This window comes from Physeter macrocephalus, chromosome 8, assembly GCF_002837175.3.
Source record: "Physeter macrocephalus isolate SW-GA chromosome 8, ASM283717v5, whole genome shotgun sequence".
NCBI classification, from domain to species: Eukaryota; Metazoa; Chordata; class Mammalia; order Artiodactyla; family Physeteridae; genus Physeter; species Physeter macrocephalus.
This window is the reverse complement of record NC_041221.1, coordinates 137,355,910-137,376,143: the sequence shown is the minus strand read 5'-3', so window position 1 is coordinate 137,376,143 and position 20,234 is coordinate 137,355,910. Positions and strand designations below refer to the sequence as shown.

At 40.1% G+C, this 20,234-nt stretch overlaps 1 protein-coding gene across 9 annotated transcripts; it reads right to left on the bottom strand.

Moving 5' to 3' along the window:
* Nucleotides 1-970: 970 nt before the first annotated feature.
* On the bottom strand, nucleotides 971-20,136 carry RNF14 (ring finger protein 14). 9 transcript variants are annotated; one of them, XM_007102062.4, is made up of 10 exons: nucleotides 19,901-20,136; nucleotides 18,823-18,972; nucleotides 17,362-17,535; nucleotides 15,992-16,161; nucleotides 14,565-14,716; nucleotides 11,302-11,829; nucleotides 10,429-10,657; nucleotides 5,647-5,819; nucleotides 4,578-4,708; nucleotides 971-2,396 (listed from the first exon to the last, which is right to left on the bottom strand). In XM_007102062.4, the coding sequence occupies exons 4-10, from the start codon at nucleotides 16,143-16,145 to the stop codon at nucleotides 2,339-2,341; spliced, it is 1,425 nt and encodes a 474-aa protein (XP_007102124.1). In that variant the 5' UTR covers nucleotides 16,146-16,161; nucleotides 17,362-17,535; nucleotides 18,823-18,972; nucleotides 19,901-20,136; the 3' UTR covers nucleotides 971-2,338. The 9 variants fall into 9 exon arrangements, with proteins under 9 accessions (XP_007102124.1, XP_054942786.1, XP_028349125.1 ...); XM_055086811.1 differs by lacking the exon at nucleotides 19,901-20,136 and adding an exon at nucleotides 19,574-19,852 and having other exon boundaries at nucleotides 15,992-16,173; nucleotides 17,392-17,535; XM_028493324.2 differs by lacking the exon at nucleotides 19,901-20,136 and adding an exon at nucleotides 19,574-19,851.
* Between the last annotated feature and the right edge of the window lie 98 nt (nucleotides 20,137-20,234).

The following is a 20,234-nucleotide window of genomic DNA, read 5'->3' as shown; positions in this document are numbered from 1 at the left end:
ACTCATGCCTCAAAAATAAGCCCTATTGTCTTTGTGAAAATTAAGGGGTGAAGATTTTGTACCTAAGGAAGAAACACTCAGTTGAACAAACAAATCTTTGAGACTAACGACCTGTTGTGTTATTTATTTATTTATTTATTTATTTATTTATTTTTGGCTGCGCTGGGTCTTTGTTGCTGCGCACAGGCTTTCTCTAGTTGTGGCGAGCGGGGGCTACTCTTTGTTGCAGCGCGCAGGCTTCTCATTGCGGTAGCTTCTCTTGTTGCAGAGCATGGGCTCTAGGCGCACGGGCTTCAGTAGTTGTGGTGTGCGGGCTCAGTAGTTGTGGCTCGCGGGCTCTAGACCGCAGGCCCAGTAGTTGTGGCTCACGGGCTTAGTTGCTCTGTGGCATGTGGGATCTTCCCGGACCAAGGCTCAAACCCATGTCCCCTGCATTGGCAGGCGGATTCTTAACCACTGCGCCACTAGGGAAGCCCACGTGTTTTTTAAAATCATGGAGAAAAACCCTGCCATTTGTTTCACGAAACTAAGGCTTCTTTCCTACTTCCAATACATCATCAACATAATGTACAACAGCCTAAAATAAAATAATCTCCAGCAACATCAACTAGCCCATGAACTAAAGAGTTTCTGAGTGGCTAGTAGTGAAAGATGAATTGAACTCCTATCCAGTCACTGAGAAGAAGCACTCTTCTCAAGTATGTACTGTATAATTAGCTGTTTTAATTTCCATTTCTTATCTTCAACTTATTCTTTAAGTTAACTTTCGTTCTTATATTAAATGTGCTGAATCGAAGTCCATGTAGTTCAACCAAAATATGGGTCCTAAAATCTAAGTTCAGTCACAAGCGGAGGCACTATACTATGACTTTCTTCTGCTCATTTTAAGAATATGTGTTATATACCATATGGTTTTTAAATGTGATCAGTTGCCTTGGTGACAGAACACAGAGCAGCAACTCTGCTTTAATTATAAGACAATTTTTAAATAATTTTTATTTTTAAGATTAAGCATTCTCATTGACAATCCAGAAACAGTCCGTGCTCTTTGGATACACACACTTAAAATGGTTAAGAGTGATTCCCCAATTTTCAATGACAAGGTATGAAAAAAGAACATGTTCACAACTGCAGATGAATTCCTCTGTCCTTTTTTTCCAAAAATCTTATTTTGCTACCAAGCCACTCACCAAACCACAAGGAAAGACAATTTTTCAAAAAGCCAGCAAAACCCAGAAACAAGGATCTAGGTATCAAGCCAAAATTATCCCCTGAAACAGCGCTGTTGCAAAAAAAAAAAAAAGGATAGGAAGACAAATTTCCACAGCTTATTAGAGAAGCCCTTTAAAAAGAATTCAGAAAGTTAGGACTGGAACTATGGTGGTGCAGTGTTCAAAACGCAGATAATTAAAGTTCAGCTTGGGAACATATTAGGCTTTCGCCTATCCCAGCAGAGAAAATAGAAATATGAGCTGCTGGAGCTAATATTAAAACTGCCCTTACCAATGAAAAGCAGGGCAAGAGTCAACAGAAAGAATGCAGAACAGAAGACAAGTCGTTCTGAATCTAGGCTCTACTGCCTAGCAGAAACAGGAAAGTTGAACAGGGCTGAAATTCTTCTGAGCCAGTATCAATAAATTCTAGATTTGGCTCAAAACCAGTGGACTATAGACCACTAATAAATATATCAGGTGACCCACAGTGTTTGTGGTATCAAAAAATATTTTTTAAATTATCTATAAATTTCTATTCTGAAAATCAGATCAAAATGACACTGGGCCATCCAATCAGTTATAGAGTAAAGGGCTTCCTCCAAAGAAAATTAATTTAGCAGAAATTCAGGTTGGAAAGAATGTAACATGGAGTAAATAACATCAGGCTCTCGGTACAATTTTAATAAGGCTTCTACCCACCCCAGTTGTAAGCAGTACTACTGAGGGAGCTCCCACAGAATGTCTTAGAGGGATGTTTCTCAGAGATAAAAAGGACTATAAGTTTAACTCTTGACCCCTCTCTCCTTACCTAAAGCTTGGAGAAGAAAATAAATATTTAATTTTTAACTACTCAAAGCTTTGGGCACACTGTAATACTAATATTTTCTAGCTTTCATTTTCGGAACCTTTGGCTTAATATTTCCTCAATCATGTTGCAATGAAAAATGTCTGAATGTGCCTTAATCAGTAGTACCACATGAAAATATCAAACTCGTTCTTCCGTATTTTCTACATAGGAAGAGGGAATCAATGGTACCCTAAATATCCTGCGAAGTTACTCTGTATACTTGACAAAAGATTAGGGCAAACCATTCCACTTCCATATCTTGAGCAGCAGAAGTTAACTAGTCTTCAACCTCATCTTCCCAAATATCTCCATTAACATCCACAGCATGGAACAACCTGGAAGCATAAAATAAGGTACATTTTAATACACCTGATAGAAACTGAATATAATTTCTTTCCTTTTCTCAAATATACTTTCTGTACTCTTCTGATAACATCTTTGTATATCTTTTCCTCTCCTTTAATCATTCCACTGGGGAGGGCTGAAATATGGGTCCCTTAAAGTTTATAGGAACAGCCCTTTTAAGGATCCAGACAACTCTCTAGGACCAAGCATAAACAATAATGGGAGATGGGTATCACAAAACTGATACTAAATGTGTACAATATGTGGAATAAGCCAAGACTGGAAAATTCAGGCAGTCTAGAAACTGAACTACTTCAAAATACTATAACTTTATTACACGCTAATCACTCCATCCTCTCCATCTTCACTGTCCTTGCACTCTCCATCTATAGAATATTTTTCAGTTGCCAATTTGTTTCCTCCCCATAAATTTACTTAAAATTTATGCAATTTTCAACACTATATTTCCAATGGTTCATGGGAAGAGCCTGTTTCTTCAACTTATCTTACAGTTTCATAACACCAATGACTGATTGTAGGTACTCCACAGGTGTCTATTAACAAAGATTATCAGCTGATGCTGAAATTGGAGCTGGTGGAGAACAAGATATTCACGTTGTGCCAAGGAATCACCCCACAGATCCCTTACTAATAACAAAAAGAGAAACCTTACCTTTACAATGGAACAAATGATACAACTGAGCATCATACTAACAGTGAGACAGCCTGACATTATGGATCTGATGTGGTACAACATGAAGTACGTCACCCCTTATTAAGTATTCTTGTCAAAAATGTTACTCTAAATCTAGTCAAACTCCAGTCTAGAGCTAACTTCCACTTTACAGGAAATAGAGAGGATAGAGAAACAAACTCAATGGTACCATGGAGAAACAAAACTCCAGAAGGTAAGAAGTTATACAGGACAACAGCCTGGACTCCTCAAAAAGTCAATGTTCCCCTCAACACAAACAAACAAACAAAAAAAAGGTGGGCAAAACTTTTCTCCATTAAGAAACTAAAGAGACAGAACCAAATAAGGTGATTGAACTTGATTAGATCCTGGTATATTAAAACAGCTTCAAGTGATATTTTTAGGGATAGTTGATAAGTCTGAAATGTTTTATTAGATGATAGTATGCCATTGTTGCTAAATTTTTTGCAGTAATGTTGTTATATAGAAGACTTTTCTTATCTTAGGAAAGACGTGTAAAAGCATATAGAGGGACTTCCCTGGTGGCGCAGTGGTTAAGAATCCACCTGCCGGTGCAGGGGACACGGGTTTGAGCCTTGGTCCAGGAAGATCCCACATGCTGCAGAGCAACTAAGCCTGTGTGCCACATCTACTGGGCCTGAGCTCTAGAGCCCGTGAGCCACAACTACTGAGCCCACGCGCCACAACTACTGAAGCATATGCGCCTAGAGCCTGTACTCTGCAACAAGAGAAGCCACCGCAGTGAGAAGCCCGCGCACCGCAACCAAGAGTAGTCCGCGCTCACTGCAGCTAGAGAAAGCCTGCGCGCAGATACGAAGACCCAACGCAGCCAAAAATAAATAAATTAATTAATTAAAGGAAAAAAAGCATATAGAGATGAAGCATCATATTTCCAACTTAGGGTCAAGTAGTTCAAGTTCAGCAATAAATTTAGAAAACAAATATGGCAAAATATTACCAATTGTTCATTTTGGTGGAAGGTATCCTATTAACCATAGTCCTAACCTTTCTGTATGTTTGAAAATTTTCACTGAAAAAGTTGAGGAGGAGGGCTTCCCTGGTGGCGCAGTGGTTGAGAATCCGCCTGCCGATGCAGGGGACACGGGTTCGTGCCCGGGTCCGGGAAGACCCCACATGCCGTGGAGCGGCTGGGCCCGTGAGCCATGGCCACTGAGGCTGTGCGTCTGGAGCCTGTGCTCCGCAACGGGAGAGGCCACAACAGTGAGAGGCCCGCGTACCCCAAAAAAAAAAAAAAAAAAAAAAGATACAAAAGTTGAGGAGGATAATAAACAAAAGAAAATCCCCAGATAGTATATTTTCAAGAAAATTCATACATGGGGGAAAATATATGAGAATTGTCTAAATAAGCAAAGTACTGAAGTAAAACTTTCTGGGCTTATGGTCCACAAACCAAGTACCCAAAACTTCTGAGACTAGGAGTTCTGTGTGTACGTACCGGTTAAAACACGGGGAAGCAGGATCAGTGAAATGTTTATAAGGGTTTGCTCTGGAGAGAGAACCCATGCAAATCCAGCAGAAATACTGCATACAGCCAGTACATGTCATCTTGTTACATCCATCTAATTTCTGGTGGGAAAGAGAGAGAAAAATATCGAGGCTACAAAAGCAAAAGAGAAATGCACATGCCAAAATGATTTGGTACAACATTCTCCTTGTCTTCTCCCTTTTCTAATGCAGGGTGGAGATATACAGGTAACACACACTGATAACTGTGAATGCCTAACTCTTTTGCATTACAAGTAAAATACAGAAAATACTTAGCAGGTGTTCCTACAATTAGATATGTAGCAAAACCTCTTCTGATCAACAGTAAATACAAACCAAACATGTATAAGTGAAACATATAGTTAGATTAATATTGAAATGTTTGGATTTAATATATGGGATTTAAACTTTTTACATAAATCTAAGTAAACATTTGGTACCAAGTCCCCCATTCTATAAGAGCTGAGGCATGTCAGAAGTGGTTAAATAGAAGGCCAGTTTCCTTAATGGAGTAACTGGGACATCACCACAAGGGTCAGCTCAGATATGATGGATTGGAACAACAGAATCAAATGCAAAGGCATATTTCAGATGTCTGAAATGTCTCCATTTCATAAGCAGGCACTTGTAAAACAGCTATTAAATTCCAGGGTATATAGTTCGGAGGAGAACTCAGGCTTGATTCTTTTTTAGTCACGTAGATGAGTTAAGAGTTGACTGTAGCTCGAGTATGGCCTCTTTATAACCCACTCAATTTTGAGGTGGATATAACGTGGGAACAACTGTCACCATACGAAAGCACTTTGAAATGGGAAGTCTACATACATTTTAGGTCAATAACAATATTTAGTAAATAAATGTAAAGATGTAAATAGTAAATTTACATCTTCCAAGTTAAGAAAGTTCAATAAATACCAATATGTGTTTTCTTAATTAGTCACAAAATTAAAAGGCTTCTTGAGGAAATTGTAACATGCTTGCAATTAGGTTTGCCTCCATATCTGTCCCCAAACCTTTACCTCGATGGGAGTCCCACAACATGGGCAGCTCTTTGAGTTCTTTTCTAGCCACTCCTTACTTTCCATCTCTTCCAGTGCCTTCTGAATCACCCTCTTACCATACCTCTGTTCCAAAAATCTTTTATTGGCCTCATCTGCTTGCAGGTACTCATTTCTTAAGTCCATTAATTTCTCTAGAAAGTGAAATGGAAAATTAACTTTTATACAACTTGTAATGTTGATTAAGAACCATTAAAATTGGCCATAACCTCTGACTACTCAATAATGCTATTCCTGGGATTTTATCATAAGGAATTAAACCAAAGTAAAGTTACATATAAAAATGGCAAACAAATTAAATGTCCAAGGGAATAATTATGTGTGTAGTCACTTAAGATATAATATTTAGTTATTAAAACTTATAATTAGGATGGCTACAACTCAGTTAAAATACTCATTATGGAATTCAGAAAAAAGCATATTTAGGTTGTAACTAGGTAAAAATTACACATGCATGAAAGACAAAGAACAGACAGGACTCCTCCAAGTAGAAAAGCTGGACTTGTTTAAGGTGACAGAATAACAGCTTATCTTTTTCCTTTGATTTTAACTTATTAATGTTGATATTTTTGTGCAACTAGTACAACTAGTAGTACAGTTTAAGACTGACTTATCTAAATGACACAAAGGTTGAAACAGACGCTGATTTTCTACTAAATCAGCATCATTCACCATTTGATAACAACAGGCCTACCAAATTAAACAAAAGCACCTAAGGGCAAAGACCAGCTGTTCAATTCTGTATATAAAAAGAAGCCAGTGAATAAAGTTTACCACCCACAGGAAATGAAAAGTCCCTCCTGTCAACTTTTCCCCTTAATACTCTTCAATCTGGTTTCTACTGCTTTATCACTTAACTCAAATGGAATGGGCAGCCATTCCCAAAGGCTTTAGTTGTAGACCAGGCTTTTGCTCACAATTCTATTACCTTAATTTTTCAACACAATTAATTAAAGACCTCTCTCAACAATGTTCTAGCTATTTTATTAATTTACTTTCCTCACATTACTTAAAAGTGAACATCTTCTCTCTAAATGCAGTGGACATCTTCAGGGGTGGAATTCTATCTGCACTTTTTTTTTTTTTTTTTTTTTTTGCAGTACGCTGGCCTCTCACTGCTGTGGCCTCTCCCATTGCGGAGCACAGGCTCCGGATGCACAGGCTCAGCGGCCATGGTTCACTGGCCCAGCCGCCCTGCGGCATGCGGGATCCTCCTGGACTGGGGCACGAACCCGCGTCCCCTGCATCGGCAGGCGGACTCCCAACCACTGCGCCACCAGGGAAGCCCCTCTATGTGCACTTTTGCTTCACCTGTGAATCCTTTCTCTGTGTTGTCATTCCCACGACTCCATCACTTCTACTTGGATGTAGCAGACATGTATTTTTTTTATCCTGTCACTTTTATCTCCTCTACTAATTCAAAGCGTTTTTGTGTTCCTAGACATCTTAAGGACAAAGGTTACTGCTCTAATGTTCTCAAAATAATAAAATTATTAGTATATCATATATTTTGTGTGGTAATATCGAATATATAGATATAGAGCTGAGAAAGAGATTCCTAATTTTGCTGAAGCCCCCAAGCCTATCTTTGATTTCTTCCCCAAACACTGTGAAACACCTGAAATGTACTTCAGCCTCTCAATGATAAGGATACAGAAGTCTAAAGTAAAGGCTAACATTATATTCTGGTGAGTTCTCCATCCCATCTGCCTATAACCACTACAAGACTCTGCAATAGGCAACTGGAAGTACTGTATTTACTCATTCTCCTCTCAGGGTCCTTTCTTAGAGATAATGACACTCTGCTAACAATTAACAACTATAGTAATACTGGCATTACTAGTTACCATTTTGTGGTTTAAGACTTAAATACAAGACATAACACCATAAAACCTCTAGAAGAGAACATAGGCAAAACATTTCTGACCAAGGCAATAGAAATAAAAGCAAAAATAAACAAATGTGACCTAATCTAACTTACAAGCTTCTGTACAGCAAAGGAAACCGTAAACAAAATGAAAAGACAACCTATAGGCTGGGAGAAAACATTTGCAAATGTTTGCAAATGATGTAACCGACAAGGTCTTAATTTCCAAAATATACAAACAGCTCACACAACTCAACAAAAAACAAACAAACAACTCAATGGAAAAATGGGCAAAACAATTAAATAGACATTTCTCCAAAGAAGACATCCAGATAACCGAAAGACATATGAAAAGAGGCTCATCACTGCTAACTATTAGAGAAATGCAAATCAAAACTACGATGAAGTACCACCTCACACCAGTCAGAATGGCCACCACTAAAAAGTCTACAGGGGAGCACTTCCCTGGTGGCGCAGTGGTTAAGAATCCACCTGCCAATGCAGGGGACACAGGTTCAAGCCCTGGTCTGGGAAGATCCCACATGACGCAGAGCAACTAAGCCCATGTGCCACAACTACTGAGCCTTCACTCTAGAGCCCACGATCCACAACTACTGAAGCCCGCGCGCCCTAGAGCCCGTGCTCTGCAACAAGAGAAGCCACCGCAATGAGAAGCCTGTGCGCCGTGACGAAGAGTAGCCCCCGCTTGCCACAACTAGAGAAAGCCCGCGTGCAGCAACAAAGACCCAACACAGCCAAAAATAAATAATAAATAAATTTATAAAAATAAATAAATAAATAAAAATAAAAACTAAACTTTAAAAGGAAAAAAAGAGTCTACAGGAGACTTCCCTGGCAGTCCAGTGGTTAAGGCTCCACGCTCCCAATGCAGGGGGCACGGGATCAATCCCTGGACAGGGAACCAAGATCCCACATGCCACACATTAAGGCCAAAAAAAGAAAACAAAAAAACAAACAAGTCTACAAATAACAAATGCTGGAAGGGGTGTGGAGAAAAGGGGACCCTCCTACATTGTTGGTGGAAATGTAAATTGGTGTAGCCACTATGGAAAACTGTATGGAGATTCCTCAAAAAACTAAAAATAAGAATTGCCATATGATCTAGCAATCCCACTCTTGGGCATGTATCCAGACAAAACTATAATTCAAAAAGATACCTATGTTCATAGCAGCACTATTTATAATAGTCAAGACATGGAAACAACCTAAATGTCCATCGCCAGAGGAATGGATAGAAGATGTGGTATGTATATAGATACAACAGAATATTACTCAGCCATAAAAAAGAATGAAATAAGGCCATGTGCAGGAACATGGATGAACTTAGAGATTGTCATACTAAGTGAACTAAGTCATAAAGACATACCATATAATATCACTTATATGTGGAATCTAAAATATGATACAAATGAACCTATCTACAAAACAAAAACAGACTCACAGACATACAAAACAGACTTGTGGTTGCCAAGGGGGAGGGGACCTGGGGGAGGGATGGATTGGGAGGTTGGGGTTAGCAGATGCAAACGATTATATTTATATAGAATGGATAAACAACAAGGTCCTACTGTATAGCACAGGGAACTATAATCAATATCCTGTGATAAACCATAATGGAAAAGAATATAAAAAGGAATGTATACATATGTATAACTTAATCACTTTGCTGTACAGCAGAAATTAACACATTTTAAATCAACTATATTTCAATAATTTAAATAAATAAATAAATACACAAATTTTTTTAAAAGTAGTTACCATTTTGCATTTTACATACATTAGCCCATTCTCAAACTATGGCTAAGTACCAGTTTTTTTCCCTCACTCTGTCAAGGATCAGTACTTTTGTAAAATATAATCAAATGAATTATTAGAAAAATGAGGGTAAAAAGACAGAAAATATAAGCCTAAATTTTTATTAGATTTGACTGCCATAAAATTTAGTCAGTGAATAGTGATAGCAAAATCGTTATTAAAGTTTCAAACACTGACTCTCAATTTCTGTATTTATCTTGTCACAGACCAGTATAACAACTATAACAACTTGAAGTAGCACTACAATAGGTCATTTCAAACTTACAATAACCTTATGAAGTAGCTATTATCATCAGCCCTTTCAGTTTGAGAAAGACTAAGTCACCAGAGTCTAGTCAAATTGATGTCCAGGGCCTGATTCCTCAAAACTTAATCTAGATCAGAAATGGCTAACAGGTTTTACCTCCTGTGACTACCTCAATAGAGGGTAGCCTTCTGAAGCACTGTGTTGAGGAAGATTCTGAGGCCTCCCTGGGCTCATTGAGAAAGCACTTGATGACTGATCAAACATGTGTACCGTGGAAACAAGAGTGATAGCTTAGATGCTCTGCATTTGCCGACCAGGATCTACATTATTCCATATTCATAGACAGAAATTACTCTGTCATTCCTTCCCTGGAATGCTCCCCCCGATATCTGCGTGGCTTGTTTCCTTACTTCCTTCAAGTCTTTACTCAAACCACTTTGTCAGCAAGGCCTCCCCTGGTTTTTCTAAATAAAATCCGAAGCCCCTTCCCCTTCATAACACTTCATAGCCTGTCCCTGCTTTATTTTTTTTTCCCTCTTCAGCATTTACCACCATCGAATATTCTTATTTATTTTGTTTGCCTGTCTCCTCCATTAGAATGTTAAGTTCCATGAGGGCATTTGGTCACTGCTATATCCCCAGAACCTAGGACAGTAACTGACTCAAAAGTATCTGTTGAACAAACACAGAAGAACACAATTCTTCCAAACTGAAGAACTGAAGTGATGTCTCTTTTTATTTGGGGGGTGGGTGGGGAGCGCTGGGAGACTGAGTTCACACAGTTACAACCTACCTGCAGTCACCTTACATGGAGAAACCCCATGGTAGGTCAATCTGCATAAAGTACAGAAGGCAAAATTGCAGCTGGAACAGATGCCCATTGTGCAGCCAGGCTCCTGCATCACAGGCAGCTGGCAGGATGGGCGGGGGCAGTACACCACATCTGCCATCAGGTCCAAGGTAGACTGGAGGAGAAGGCGGTCATAACGGGCAAATAACTCTGCTTCCACTAGCTCTTTGACCTGGAGGGAAATATAAAACATCATAGGTTTGATGATTTCCCAACCAGTTCTGATCCTGAGGAGATCCTTAGGAAGCTAGTGTAAACCAGAGGCACATAAATTAAAACTCTATCTCCCTTCAAAATCAAACCAAGTATGGGAGGTCTACATCTTGACTGAGATGGTGGTTACATGGGTCTACACATTAGTCAAAACTAAGCAGACGGTATACTTTAAATGAGTACATTTATGCTTTAATGGAGTTGACTGAAAAAAAAGGAAACCAAGGAGGCTGTCTTTAAAGTCTGTAAAACATTTGGTTAACTATTCTAAGAGATAACCCCTCCAGATCCCAACATCACATAAAGACAGGGTAGTAGTTCCCCCACCTAGCAGATATACAGAGTAAATCACCAGAATTACTTTACTTTTTAACTGCTCATCCATCCCTGCGGAGGACCGCCCATTCCAAAGCCAGCAAAGGAAGCATTTACATTTGCTTAAACTAAGATCATGGCATTCTTGATGGATACAATGAAACAACTTGTGAGCTGGCTCTCAGGCCTCAGACTGCACTGATGAGCCCTATCAAGAAGTTCCTGAGAAAATGTCTCCCTTTGTGAGAGAGAATTAGGGGGCAGCTGATAGCGGAGTAAAAGAGTTACCTGACCAGGAGTGGCCACTGAAGGGCACTTGGGTTCTGGGCAGTTGAGGCATTGAACTTGGCCATCTCTGATCTGGATTTCAAAGTAGTCCTTGAGACAGGCTTTGCAGTACACATGCCTGCACTCCAAGAAGTACATGCACTCACTACCCAGCTTCTCACAGAAGCAGATATTGCACAGGAACAATTTACTATTAAAGCATTTTATCTGTTGAGCCTGATCGAAGTCCAAGATTTCCTGGATCAGACTGGACAACGATTCCACATCCTGCACGGCTCTCTCGTCCACAACTTCCACTTGGTCTACATCAGATCCAGCAGCTCCTCCAAAATCTAGCTCTGTGTTGGAAGAAGCTTGAGCCATCCTCCTTTGAACTTTTTTCTGAGAACCCATCTTGAGTTCAAAAGGAGAGACGATATTCAGGTACGCTAAGGTCTCTTCTTTAAGAAACTGCATCCAGGCAAACAGGACCACGCTGCCGCGGTGTTCTTCCCACAGGTTGTCTAAGTGCTTGCAGAGAGCAGACAGCTAGGGGAAAACACATGAGGATGCTGGTGAGTTTGGAAAGATGACGATGCTGTCAACTCCTGATTTCCCTTGAAATCTTTTTAAGTCAGGCCTTTCTACTTCCTAACATGATTTTTCACTTCTGTGATAAACTGTGCTGCACAACAGTGTCAGTGTTCTTAGTGAAGCACTTCTTAAAACTATTCAGCAACACGAGCCACAGTAGAACACAAGGTCAGAAGCTAAAAGAAGTATCATTAAGACAAGAGAAACAGCAAGACTCTACCAGATGCAGAACTAGGTTTACATACGAGCCACTGCAATGGAGGACTTTTTCTGTTCTTTATTTTTCTTCACATTAGTATTGCTACCTCATGTAGGAGATCTAGTTCTAAAATGAACTATTTCTATTCCTTGGAGTCGTAGCCCTGTAGGTACCCTACAATAATGATTAGGAAAAGAACAGTTTAAAAATACCATCCAAACCTTAAAATTAATTCTTTCAGTTGTATCAAGAATCCACCTCGTGCGAAAGAATCACTAACAGAATCTAACCTCAGAGTACTTGGTATTCAGATTTACAAGCTGATTTTAACTAAGCAATCTGGGCTTACACCAGATCCTGGCTAATAGAGGGAGGCAGGCTGATATTGAACCCAGACATGATTATAAGCCCTTAACATGGTATGGCTGCCATAGGTAAAGCTCACATTTCCTAACCTAAGCAACCAAAGTTTAAACTATTTTGACTCTTCCTCCTTAAAACTGGTCTGTTCAATTTGAAAGGCAAAAATAAGATTTTCCATTAGAAACGTAAAATATTTTTAAGTAGAGCTCAGGAATCATAAGCAGCTTTTCTTTTTAAGGTAAACATCAAAAAATAAGCCTTCCAGATGTAAATAAATTTTGTAAATTTGAATACCAAGTGAAAAAGGACCACATTCTCTCTTCCTTATGCTGCGAAGTGCTATTCACTAAACCCTATACAGGCACAAAATTAAACACTTACTACTTCAAGACTGGACAACTAACGCTTCTATACATTTGCATGAATATGCTTATATGATCAACCAGAAACCTGATGAAATCTTTAAAATGCAATAAATACTAAAAGGGAAGCCTTGTTCGTGAGTATTGTTTGAGCTACCAATTCCAGTGAAGAAGCCATTCTCCTCCATCCTCTTTTCTTCTCTAGTCCCTTCTCAAAAGTGACATCTGGGATGTACATAAATGTGAGGAATAAGGGAGGTAGAAAGAGAAGAGCATGAGAGAGATTGTGTATATATATTGGAAGAGGAATAATGGAAAATACTAGAAAACTAAATCCACTTCTATCTACCAACCAAATTCAGTGAGGGACAGGTCCATGAATCAACTTCACTATCAACAGGTGAAATTCATAATGCCAAGGAATCAGGGCCCAGTAACAAACAAGAATTGAAGGAAGAAGAAACATAGAACAATTAAAATGTCAATTATATGGACAAAAATTTATTTGATAAAGAACCCTACTGTGATTTTAGCTGTGTAACGTAAAATAATGAATAACCCTCTTCTCCCCACACCCAAAAGCCAGCATTAAGTAGATGCTATTTGGCTGGAATCTGAAACTGTATATGTGCAAACATGCATGGACATAAAGTATCAAGAGCTCTCTGGAGAAATGGGACTATAAATATCTAGATAATTCAGTCACTCTCAGTGATCTAAATGTCAAACATCTTTGATGTTCTTGGGCAAATCATTCACTGTCTTGCATGTGTTGCCTCTGACACAGATATTAAAATGTAAGGTAAAATTCCTTTTTATTCTACATGTATTATTCTTTTTTAAAGTTTAATTTTGTTTTCAAACTGTAAGTTCAATTTTACAAAAGCACTCTCATCTAAAGATGAGACTGGTGATGAGCAGGGGTGGGAACGAAAATTACATGATCAAAAAGGAAAAACTGACAGCTGTTCCTTGAGGTCAAGTAACTCTGACAGCTTTTGCCTTAATACATCAGCCTATCAATCTTCATTATGACTTCTAGAAAAATAACTGCTACTGATCCATTATCTATCCCAGAATACATTATATTAGCTTCAAGCCATATTTATGTCTCAATCAAGAGTTGAGGCTGTTACTAGAAAAAGATATACAACCCAGAGGAAATGAAGATCATAATATAAGATCTCAAGCCTTAATGAGATATCTACAGGAATCATACACATTTCTATTTGTGTGCATTCACACCTATGTGAGAGTAGTCAACAACTCTGTTATTAATATACAGACTTTTAAAAATAAAAGCACTCATGTTTTCTTAGGAAATATTTATTGTAACTACATTAGCTCAATTTTAGTCCTCCTAATTACAATTAAATCTTTCATTTAAGGAATGGATAAGAAACTAAAAAAAATAAAAAGCAATACCAACATCTAAGGAAAATGAGGAGGACCTTATAGTATCCATTACAATACAGATTAAATAGGAAAACAGCAAGACAAGGAGAGAAACAATATACTTGATTAAAGATTACTCCTACTGCCATTCAAAATGATTAATCGTTCTAATTACGCCATTCTTTTCTAAAACACCAAACATTTTCAATTTATTAACATTACAATTCATGAAGGCGAGGGGAAAAAAAATTACAAAATCAAACCCATTTGTTCTTCATGCACTGAATTCAAGATCATCAAGGTAGTGTTCAATTAAAGATGATTTTTAAGTTTCTAAAAATGGATAGGAGAAATTAAGTTTCGGGTCTAACCTGAGTTGGTGACAGCCATTTGCCACTAAGTGTGAATGAAGGTGGGGCGGAGGATGGATAATCTGGTGGCAGTTCAAAGTTCAGCACAAGTGGAGGCAGAAAGCAAATGGCGTATTCAAAGCCACTATTCTGGAGACACTCATTTGAATTGCCTGAACCAAAAACAAAGATTAGAAAGGATCAGTTGGTCAATACTTGAGTGTCCGTTACTGCTGAGCAGTGCTCAAGAAAAACGTAATGCTTTAGTTGAGGGGATAAAAACCCTCCCCCAAAGCACCTTCTATTCCCTGTTACTTCATAGCCGCCACCTTAAAAAAAAAAATCTTTAAGCCCTTAAATAAATCTACTAAGCATCATGAAATTTAAAATGAAGATACTCAACTTATTCTTGTATACACTTTTGAGTATAATTCCTAATACTAATGACAAATAATACACGTTTTCTTTTGTTGTTTTACAGTAGATGATTAAAGACACAATCTAGAGAAAAGGACGTTTATTTCTATCAAAGAGCCATGACCTACTTAGACCAGCATGTGCCAACTACCCGTGAATCATAGTTGGGAGAATTTGTGCCAATACAAGGATCTCTTGAGGGCAAGATACAACACACAACACTCTCACAATCAAAGTTTCATTTTCAGTTATCACACTTACTTTGTTTACTCAAAGCCTTTATAGTAGAAACATTTTGAGAAAGTGTTCACAGATGACATCTGGTACATTGGTATCAAAAGTACCAGTTTTCGGGGCTTCCCTGGTGGCGCAGTGGTTGCGCGTCCGCCTGCCGATGCAGGGGAACCGGGTTCGCGCCCCGGTCTGGGAGGATCCCACATGCCGCGGAGCGGCTGGGCCCGTGAGCCATGGCCGCTGAGCCTGCGCGTCCAGAGCCTGTGCTCCGCAATGGGAGAGGCCGCAACAGAGGGAGGCCCACGTACCACAAAAAAAAAAAAAAAAAAAAAAAAGTACCAGTTTTCAACTTTTTTCTGAAGCAGAAGGTCACGGAGTAGCAGCAAGTGTCATGTGTTTATGGTGGTTGAAAAGATTCTGGAAACCAAATAGTATTAACAACCGCCATGGTACTTTAAATCTTTCCAAGTGTTTTCACATATATTATTTCATTTTCTCTTTTATTATCCCTATTTAACAGCCAATGACTCATGGCTAATGAACTGCTAGTTAGACGATTAGGATGCATGAAATATGCAGGATAATATCCTAATTCAGTGACCAAAAAGGCAGAATCAAATTGAAAATTGTTCACCCCAGCTCAATTTTCAATTAAAAGAGAAACAGGCATTAAATCTGTAATACTACCATATATCACTAATGCCTATAAACAAAAGATGATAAATAATTTAGGGTACACTAAGAAACTGAGAATAACCTTTATTTAGAAAAATCTGTTTAAGAGAATATTAACTAACCGCTCACAAATATCTTGAAATTTTGTGGTAAGTCCAAATAGATCCTGGTTTCTCCACCTTGGACAGACTCTGCTTTGCTAAATTCATCTCCATCATAAATACTCGCCAGGGCCAGCAATTCATCCTCCTGAGCTTCTCGGTCTTCTGACGACATTTAATTTTCTGAGGAGCTGAAGACAATCATTCAAGTCAGTTAAGAACAGAAAAGGCACAGAGTTTTGAAAAGTCTAGCGGCACTGTCCATGGCCGCCCCCCACACCCCCCAAAAAGAAAGTTCCTCAAAAACAACTGCAAAGAATTAATCAATATTCTCACTTTTCTGTCAAACTAAAAATGACAGGCATATCTAATATTCCAGTAGCTCTGCAACAGTAACAACCTTTTCCAAAAAGGACAGTTGTGGTTCTTTTAATTGCTGACTTTATCAGTTAGGTATGATTTAAGTAAAAAAGCACAATCAAAAAAATCACAAATTAGTTTGACTTGCCCACTCAACTTCGGAAAATGCCTTGCTCATAAAAGTAGTCAAAGTATACTTGATATGCTTCTTAAAAATAAATGAATTTTTTAAATCCACAGCAATCTCTAGGACAGGTTTTCTCAATCTCAGCGCTACTGACATTTTGGAACAAACAACTGTTGTGGGAGGTTATCCTGTGCATTAGAGGATGTGTATCAGCATCCCTGGCTTCAACCTACTAGATACCAATAGCAGCCCTTTTCCTCAAGAGTTGTGACAGTCACAAATATCGCCAGACATCCCCCCCTTGCACTGGGGAGGCGGAAGAGAATTGCTCCCAGTTGACCACCCTACTCTACAGAATGTTACAGGGACAGATAACTATGTAAGACAGATAACTAAGGAAGCAGCAAAATAACATTAAATTTTTGAAACAATAATGAATTTTGTCAAATCAATTTTAACATTTATCATGTTTTAAGGTAACACCAACAGTGAAAACATGCTACAATTAAACTGTACAATGCTTTTTAATCGCAGCAACTGAAAGATGCACCACACTATCAGATAATTTAAATGTGCAAAAAATATGTAGTGAGAATCTATGAAAATTACTTTAATAAAACCACCACCAAAAATTACCATTCTATCAATTAAAATATTGGACTATAACTGCATTTGCAAATATGCTCCCTCTTGGCTGAAATATTTTTCTAAATTGAAATGCACAGAATTGAAAAGTTAGGACATGGTTTTTCACATTATAAAAGGTGATACTACAAAACTTAGACAAATTCATTTAAAATGATTCCATTTTCAAAAAGTACGTTTTTCCAGCAGATGGTAACAGTTCTGCTTAAGCTGTGTCCCTAAGACACAGTGACATATTCTATTCGAGGTCAGTTAGTACCTGTTAATAACAACCAGAAGAAAAGGATATTAGCACTGCAGTCCGTATTTCAGCTCAGTTTGGAACTCATGCAAATCTCATTTATTCTCCAGATGATGGAGATGAGACTGCTGAAGCTGGATAAGAGGCCAAGATGTGGAACTCATACTAGGTATACTACAGAAATCCTGCCAACTGCAGAAAAAAAATACAAAAGATGGTGTTAGGACCCTCTCCAAATTTAAATTCTGAATTTCCGTTACCATCACTTAAATCAAACACATCCTAACACACAGTCAATCCTAATCTACAGCTGCATATTACTCTCCTAGGTCAGCCTAACTGAGGCACGTGGTTGAACGGACATTTGCATGTCCCCAGTAATAAGAGTGCCCTTCTTATCTGACTGCCTTCAGCCCCAGGAGGAGCTGAGGAGAAACACGGAGGTCATATGAGAGGACAGTACAGCATGCTCCCATAACAAACAACTTCCTGTGGTTTTCTTGATTTTGTTTTTCCTTTCCTCTTCTGCTTCCTCTATTCCTTCACTTTCTATCCCCCTCCAGTTTTTCCTCTTGCCTGCTAATGAATTAATCCTGCCAGGGACACTCAACATTAGGTTAATTTAAGTAAGACAGCAGGATATTTAAAAACAAAACAACAAAAGCGCACACGCGCGCGCACACGCACACACACACACACTTTTAAGCCCTATTCTAAATGCTTTACCAGGCTTCTTAACTGGGAATGAAGGAGAAGGGGAGAGTGGTCCATAGATGGGTTTTAGAGAATCCTATGAACATCCTAATATTATATGCAAAAAATGATATAAAACCATAATTTTAAAACCGAATTCTCAGATGTCTGACTCCCAAATAAGCTAAGAATGAAATTCAGGATTAATTTACATTTACTGAGTAGTATTACTATGTACTATACTGTCTTTTCACATTACTTAATTGTAAACAATTTTACCAGGTGTAGTACATGGTGATAATGTAATTAAGCTTTTTGTTTCTTCCTCTTCAAACATTATAAATGGGGTGAGATGAATTTATAGTTTCTGGTTTTAGATTAGTGTTCTCTACCTTGTCCGCATAGTAGAATCACCTGAGAAGCTACTTTAAAAATCCCAATACCCAGGCTATACCCCAGAGCAATTCAATCAGGCATCAGTAGCTATCCAAGCTCTCCATGTGATTCTAATGAGCAGCCAGGATTAAGCTCTACTCCAAGCTGTTTCTCATCGGCAGCTCCTCATGACCTACTCCACCAGACCCCAGCTTCTGAAGCTGCCACTGGGTCCCAGTCCCTTAATTCAGATCGCTGACCTAGATTTCCTTCTGATTCTATCCATTCAGCTTTCAAGACCCATGTCCAAAGCCCCTATTCCACGTAAAAATTTCCGATTAGATATGTCTTTCTTCAAAAATCCAGCAAACTTTTCTACTGTAACTTTCCTACGACATTGTCACAACCCACCTTGCATTACAGTTCTTCCTCTGAACTTGCATTTCCTCTCCTACCAGACCGCATTAGCTCCTTAAGGGTGAGGATCAAGTCTTTTGCATCTGTGTATATTGTTCTCAGCATCTAGCAGGGCCTTACATTAGACACTGGAAAAAGTGAGAACTGATTTGGGGTGAGATGCAGTGTGCTCTTATGGGGGACCAGAATCAAGGTTCAGTGACAGCGTTGCCACATCCCACTAGGAGCAGGTTGGGTCGGTCGTCACAATAACAGTAAGAACAGTCACTTAGGGAGCTCTTACCGTGTGTCAGGCATTGTGCTAAGCCCTTTAAATGCATTAGCTCGTTACATTCCCACAGCCCCATGGAGCAAGTCCTGGCCCTACTTCCATTATACAGAGAAAAATGACATTTTAAGTCCTTGCTGGCCCAAAGTCACACAGCTAATACATAACTAAACCTGGATTCAGACCACCCTGTTTCTTCAGCTGTAACACGGGAACGAGAATAAACCCCGGTGCCACGACACAAGACAGAATTCAAGTTTAATATTACTTTTGGCAAACCGGAAACCGCTACACCAGTGAGGGAAGGCCCCTCCTCCCCCGGGTTTCCCTTGGGCCTGGGAAAATCCTACTCATACTCCTAGGCCACACCGTGCGGGCTCCAGCCCTGGGGTCTGCCCTGGCTCCGGGGTCAGCACGCCGCTGCCGGTGTCTCCACCGCTCACCGCGGTGTGTGGAGTCCTTGTTTGTGAGACTCACCTACAACTTAGGGGCAGGCCCGAGCCCTGCTACCTGCCCCGGCGCTTGGACACGGAGGGCGCTGCACGGGTGTGGGCCGGCCCGGGGCGTCCCAAAGGAGCAGGGCCTGGACCTTCCCCTTCCTCCTCTAAGCGCCCCGGGGTAGCCGGGCCGGGCTGTGGGCGCCCCGTCCCGGGTCTGGGGAGCTGAAGCCCGCTGAGCAGTCCCGGCCCAGCCGCCCTTCTCTGCCTCGCGCGCCCGGAGCGCAGTCCCCACCGTACCTTCCGGCTGCCCCGCCGTGCCGGGCCCGACAGTTCCGCCCTCCACCCTAGCTCCGGGTCCCCTCACCTCCACTCGCCGGCTCCGCCTGGAGACGCCCGGCTCAACCAGCGTACCGCCTCTTCAGTCTTCGGAGCTGTCAGCTGAGCGACGCGGATCTGGCTGGGAAGCCCCAGCGTGAGAAGGGCTCTGCGCAGCCGCCTTGACCGCCCCGGTCCCTCGGCCGCCCCCCGCAGGTCAAAGGCGGCGCTGCAGGAGCGACCACCGTCACCGGTACCGCAGCCCTGCACACTTAAGTATGCCCCTGGAGAAGTTGACACAAATGCAGATTCTGGGGCCCCCTACCCAGGGGGGTCCTTTCAGTACTTCTGTGACAGTGTCCGGGAATTAGAATTTTTACCAA

Bases quoted from the DNA above. Each gene is read 5' to 3' on its own strand.
- RNF14 (XM_007102062.4), bottom strand. From the start codon at position 16,145: ATGTCGTCAGAAGACCGAGAAGCTCAGGAGGATGAATTGCTGGCCCTG. The intron at 14,717-15,991 runs GTTAGTTAATAT...TTTTTGGTTCAG, and splicing joins TTTCAAGATATTTGTGAGCG to GCAATTCAAATGAGTGTCTC. The intron at 5,820-10,428 runs GTAGGTTGTAAC...TTCACTTTCTAG, and splicing joins TCCATGTAAGGTGACTGCAG to AGAAATTAATGGACTTAAGA.